General features: G+C 37.5%; 2 protein-coding genes across 2 annotated transcripts; both read left to right on the forward strand.

The window, feature by feature from the left end:
* Position 1: 1 nt before the first annotated feature.
* Positions 2-1,346, forward strand: EIN_228530 (ATP/GTP-binding protein, putative; the record flags this gene model as incomplete). The annotated part of the gene is made up of 2 exons (XM_004255103.1): positions 2-641; positions 697-1,346. Coding segments are annotated over 2 exons (1,290 nt in total), but the record flags the coding sequence as incomplete, so codon positions are not given.
* Positions 1,347-1,461: 115 nt separating this feature from the next.
* On the forward strand, positions 1,462-5,281 carry EIN_228540 (hypothetical protein; the record flags this gene model as incomplete). Its single annotated transcript, XM_004255104.1, has 2 exons — positions 1,462-5,196; positions 5,237-5,281. The coding sequence occupies 2 exons, from the start codon at positions 1,462-1,464 to the stop codon at positions 5,279-5,281; spliced, it is 3,780 nt and encodes a 1,259-aa protein (XP_004255152.1).
* Positions 5,282-5,727: the final 446 nt, after the last annotated feature.

The following is a 5,727-nucleotide window of genomic DNA, read 5'->3' on the forward strand; positions in this document are numbered from 1 at the left end:
AAGACACAGCACAACACAAACACGTCAAAGTCACTCTGGAAAGGAGGTGAGAATTATCGCTGGCGATGGGTGTTCATTCAAAGTTCTATTTGGGAGAGTGGAGTGGAATGGTGCTCAGATAGCAACTAACACGATATACTCTATTGCTCAAAACATGTGGGTTTCGTTGTACGCGGTCGATGATTGTGAGATGGATGTTACAAACCCGTCACATTATTACATTGGCAGCAACAGTGTTGTTGAAGAGTATTATAATCTACACACAAAGATCAACGAGAACAGAAACAGCATCAAAGAAATCCAAGGCGAAACTGCACAGAACATCTTGATCACAGGGAGTGTGCGTTCGGGGAAAGGAACATTTGCGATGCATTTAGTCAATTATGCAGTGAGAGAGGGATATACCCCACTGGTAGTGGACTTGAATTTGAAAACCAATTTGATTACCGTTCCTGGGTGTATTGGCTGTTCTGTTGTGTCTTCACCAATCACACCAAATACGTTGCTTGATTGCAACACTGAGCAACCCATTGTCTTTTGTTGTGGAACAACAAATGCGGAAGAAAAGTATGCTTTATTTTCACATTATGCAAAGGTTATGTCTCAGTTGTGTGCTGAGAAGCAAAAGAGTCACGTGGGGAGTTTGTTTCTATTAATGAGAGTTGGTTAATAGGAGGTAATTGTGCTGAAATATAGTTGCGAAATCGGGAACAATTGTACGGTGTCCATTTTTAACGACCGAAGGGTTGAAGGAAGTTGTCGACTGTTATAACATCGATTTGATTTATGTGATGGACAACGAACAGCTATACAACGATATTCACACAACACAATTTAGTCATCCGGTCGGGAGCTTTATTGTTCATAAACCTGCAGGAGTGCCACTGTGCACGAATTATGATGCGTTTGTGAGAAGAATGCAACACAGAATTGTGAACAACTATATGTGCGGGTGCTGTCCTGAAAAGCCGTTATGCCCACGGTCGAATGTGATTCTCGACGACACGTACAAACTCATTTTGATAAAGTCATTTAAACATGAGAATTCGGGGTATTTGCCGATTGGGCAGACACAAGTGCAAAACCCATTTGATGTAGAAGACGTCGAAATCAATTCAGACATGAAGAACAACGTGTTGGCAGTACTCAACTGTGACAGCATGGAAGATGTTTTGAAAAACACAACAACCGTATTAGGGTTTGTCATTTTCGAAGATTTCATCGTGTTGCCCGGGGAAACAGGGATCGAGAAGAAAACGATCATCAGGTCGCCTAACCCACTCGAGGGCTTGCCTTCCCATTTTATGTGTGCGACTGGGATGAAGCTAGAACAAGACATTGATTGATTTTTTGGTAGACTTTGGTTATAGTTAAATAATAGTATAATTTACCAACGTTTATAGAGGAAAGAACAATAAGAATAGAATTTGAATAGGGTTTCATTCAAATTCAAAAAACAGAATGTCGTCATCCGATGAAGAGATAGAAAAGATGATGAATGTTAAAAAGGACAACAGGTTCAAGTTTAAGGGGTTCACACAACTCCTGAAGGAGCTCAAAATTGATACGATCCATGATATCTACAACTCCGAAAGAGATCAAAAGGATTTGGAAGATATCCATCCATACGCATACGACAGTTTTATCAAGTGGGAAACAGACGATAGAACAGAATCATTCCACAACATCAAAGCACTTTTGAAGTCGAAGATGACCACACTACCACTGTTATTACTAAATTTGAAAACGATCACTGACATCATTTTTGTACACTTGGAACAACAAGACTCGATGGCTGTTCACTCACTTTTTGATATCGTTGCTCAAATTATCAGAGATGTACGAGAAGAGTTTTTACCATACGTTCCTCGATTGATTCAAGTTGCTAACAATAAGTTGGTTGGATGCACCGATATAGAAGATATCACAGATATATTCACTGCACTCTCTTTTATGGTCAAGTATTTACACAAGGAATTTACCAAAGATTTGAACACCTTCTTCAAGTCGTATGTACTACTAATTTCACACAGAAAGAATTATGTCAGACAATTTTCTGCAGAGGCTTTTGCGTATTTAGCAAGAAAGTTGAAACCATTGGAATTCACACAAATGATAAATTCGATCATTGATACATTCTTATTATCAAAAGATACTACACTCGACCCCACACACCAAAATTTGCTCAAAAGAGGTATTGGGATGTTGATGTTTGAAGCGATCAAAGGTATCAAACAAGAACTCATTCGAAAGGATACTGATTACATTTCGTGCTATTTTGACGCTGCTTTTGCCGCGACGGGTCAGAAATACGATATATGGACCTTAGCATTGACAGTAGTGAACAAAGGTATTGTCTTACACAAGAAAACAGGGTATGAAGAATACTTCATACTTCTTCAGAACAAACTCCCACCTACACCAACGCTGAATATTACCTCATTGACTTTGAAATTGACGATCAGATGGTTGGTTTCTGGAAGAGCAAATGGTATTACAGGATATGAAGAAAGAATATATGACATTTTGAAGTACTGCTTTTCAGTGAAAGAGTTTGAAAAGGTGTATCTCGACGCCATTTTTGTTATTTCGAAGAACAGTAACATGACAAATAAAATGATCCCTGTTGTCGATGAGTACATGAACATTTTGGATTTGGACAATCTTCAATCTGTGTTGCAACGTGTCTCAGAAAATCCAGTGTACTATTCACTCGTTTTAAAACATGTTATAATGAAGAAAGACATCACTTTGTTACTGAGAAAGAACGCACTCAGGTTCTACCCAATTGTCCCGATGGCAGACTCGGATTTAACTATGAAGACAAAGCCATATTTCCCAACTTCATTACTACCCGTATTAACAGAAGTGTTGGATAACATGGATTTAAATGAAGATGTCTGTTCACTTGCATGCTCTGTTGGTGTTGTTAAGATGATGAAAAATATCAAGCAAAAGGCGATTGACCGATTGAATACCAATATTGTTATGTGCTCTGCTATTTTGGCCGATTTTGAGACAGACAAAGACGAAGTAATCGTTACTGAACTTCGAAAATTGAAGAATTCGCAGTATTTGTGTGCACTTGCTTACTTTGTACAAAAGAAGAAAGTATCTGTTGAATACACCGAAGATGAGAAGAAAAAGATCTTTGAATACATGGGTTCTGTAAACATCTCTGAACGATCTGCAGCGACAAATTTGTTATTGAAAGGAGATTGCAGTCGCGCGAGAGAAGTGATGAGTCTTTTGAACGACATAGACATTCAGTTCCACAAGAGTCGAGCAGTGAACCTCCGGTTGACATACCTTTTCGACAAAGTTGATACTTACTCCGACGAAGTTCTTGAAATGGCTGCCAGAATCGCCATCTCCATGATGAGAATGAGATTTAATTTGTTCTGGAAACCCGCACAAGATCTTTTAGCTGCTTGTATAGCAAGAAGTCAATCGATTTTGAAGTATGTAATGAGTGTGGCGGAAAGCTTGTTTGGGAAGAAGCCAAGTGATGAAGAGAATGGCGAAGAAAGTGACCAACCCGTCAAAGTAAAAGAAATTGTTACAGAGGAACCAATCAAAACAATATTCAAGCAGTATAGTATGGATAATACAGACAACATCACAATGAGTAAGACAATTTGGGCGTCAATTGTACTCAACATTGACTTGTTTAAGCAAGAAAGTGTTGCGAATTGGTTCCTTTCTATTTTCAAGGAAAGGTATAATAACGTTGAATTGACGGTATCAGATCGAAGAGAAATTTCAGTGCTTGGCAACTTCCTTGAAATCATGAAAACATTGAAAGTCCCGAATGACTTGGTTCCAATTCTTAACAGACTTTTAACCACTCCAGATATTGATATATTGACCAATATTTATTTGACAATGGCAAACACAGATCCAGAGCTTGCAAGAGACTCTGAATCCGTCCAATCATTCTTAAATGCAACTAAATATCCACATGAATTCAAAACTATTGCGAATAACACAAAAGTTGGTGATAAGGCATTGGTCATTTTGTGTCGAATGGTGTTTTCTTTGATTGCTCAAATTTCGGTCAAGAATAAGGTTCAAGAAATGTTTATTAAATTTGTCAGTGGAGTTGACCCAAATATCAGAGAGCAGTTTTTGAACGATATTGTAGATATCTATAAGCAGTTTGTTGAGTCGAAAAGACGGTTTGATGGAAGAAGTGCAAAGGTGATTGTGAATACACTGAAACGGATTTCAGAAGAGTTTACAGATGACGCATTTGACAGTCGGTTTGGAGATATTTGTTTGAATTTAATAAAGAAATCACAGCCAAATGCTTGGGAAGTCCTCAAAATTATTTCAAAAATATCAAAGAATTTGAATATGATAAACATTGACCCATCAACTGCATTCAATTTCGAAGAGATTTTCAGATATGTATTTACCAAGAAGGCGATTAAATTGGGTTCTTTTGTTGGTGATGTGTTAATATATACAAACAAGGCGGGTGAATATTTACATGCAATTCCTGAACTAATGAAATCCTTTGTATCTTACATAAAAATCACACATGACAATATAGAAGATGTGTTGAATGTGTACAAAACAATAGACGATAAGGAAATTACTTTGGATTGCACTGCTTCGTTTAGAAAAATGATGGAAATTGGTGTAAACAATTTGAGTAAAGACTACGTTGACTACGTGATTAAAATAATGAACCATACCGAAGTGATGAAGTGTGAAATTCTGGACATCCACTTGCCTCATTCACAAGAATTGCTTTACCCACTTTTTGAAGCTCTTCTAACAACCACAGAAGCTGTGAAGAGGATTGCACGATATTTCTTTGAAACAACAGATACTGCCCTTCAGAACTTTGTTTTGCCAAAGTTACTTGTGAAGTACACCGAAGTAATTCCTTATTTGCACAAATACGACGAATTATTTACTCGTTTGAATTCGATGAAAATACCAAAAGGGTTGTGTTATGACTTCTTTGAGGAGTATTCATGCCAAGCATTATACGCCAAATTTGAGGGTTCTATGTTGGCGTCGGCATATCTGACAAAAATGTTTAATACAAGAAAAACGGAAACCCTAATTCCTCAATTATTAAAAATGTTTATTGAAAGACAAAGACCGGCGGTAGCTTCATTGCTTACATCATGTATCAAAAACTCAAACCACCCACTCAAGAAACTTGCTGAACTCGACGTCTTTGTTTGTTCTTGTGAATCTGAATTACTCAACATCAAAAAAGTATGTCGGGCTATTGACGAACTACCGGATGATATGGTTGATATAATTAGGGATATAGCATTGAAAGTACTCACACGAGACAGAGCAAGTCAAAAGTTGTATTGTTGGGTCGAAGTTGCAGAACATTGTTACCATTCATATTCATGGAACAAATACTCACGACTTATTAATAGTTATTTCACAACAATTTTTGAGAACACAAAGAAGAGGATTAAAGTGAATGTTGTGAAGCACGAGGAGGAAGTGAAAGGTAATCAAGAGAAGTTCCTTGCGAAACAGAAGGAAGCCATCCTCTTATCTCTTGGAATTAAGATGTCGCTTGTTGGTTTAAGAGTCGGTCTCAGAAATTTCAAGTACGACTTGAAGTCGAATTTTAATATTGAGGATTTGGCTGATTCACTATACTTGAAGCGTAACATTGAATCTTACACTGAAGGCAACCCATTTCAAACACACCAGGCGACAAATGGAGAGAAATAAAAGAAACAAGAG

This window comes from Entamoeba invadens (genome assembly GCF_000330505.1).
Source record: "Entamoeba invadens IP1 unplaced genomic scaffold scaff_1105074725849, whole genome shotgun sequence".
NCBI classification, from domain to species: domain Eukaryota; phylum Evosea; order Mastigamoebida; family Endamoebidae; genus Entamoeba; species Entamoeba invadens.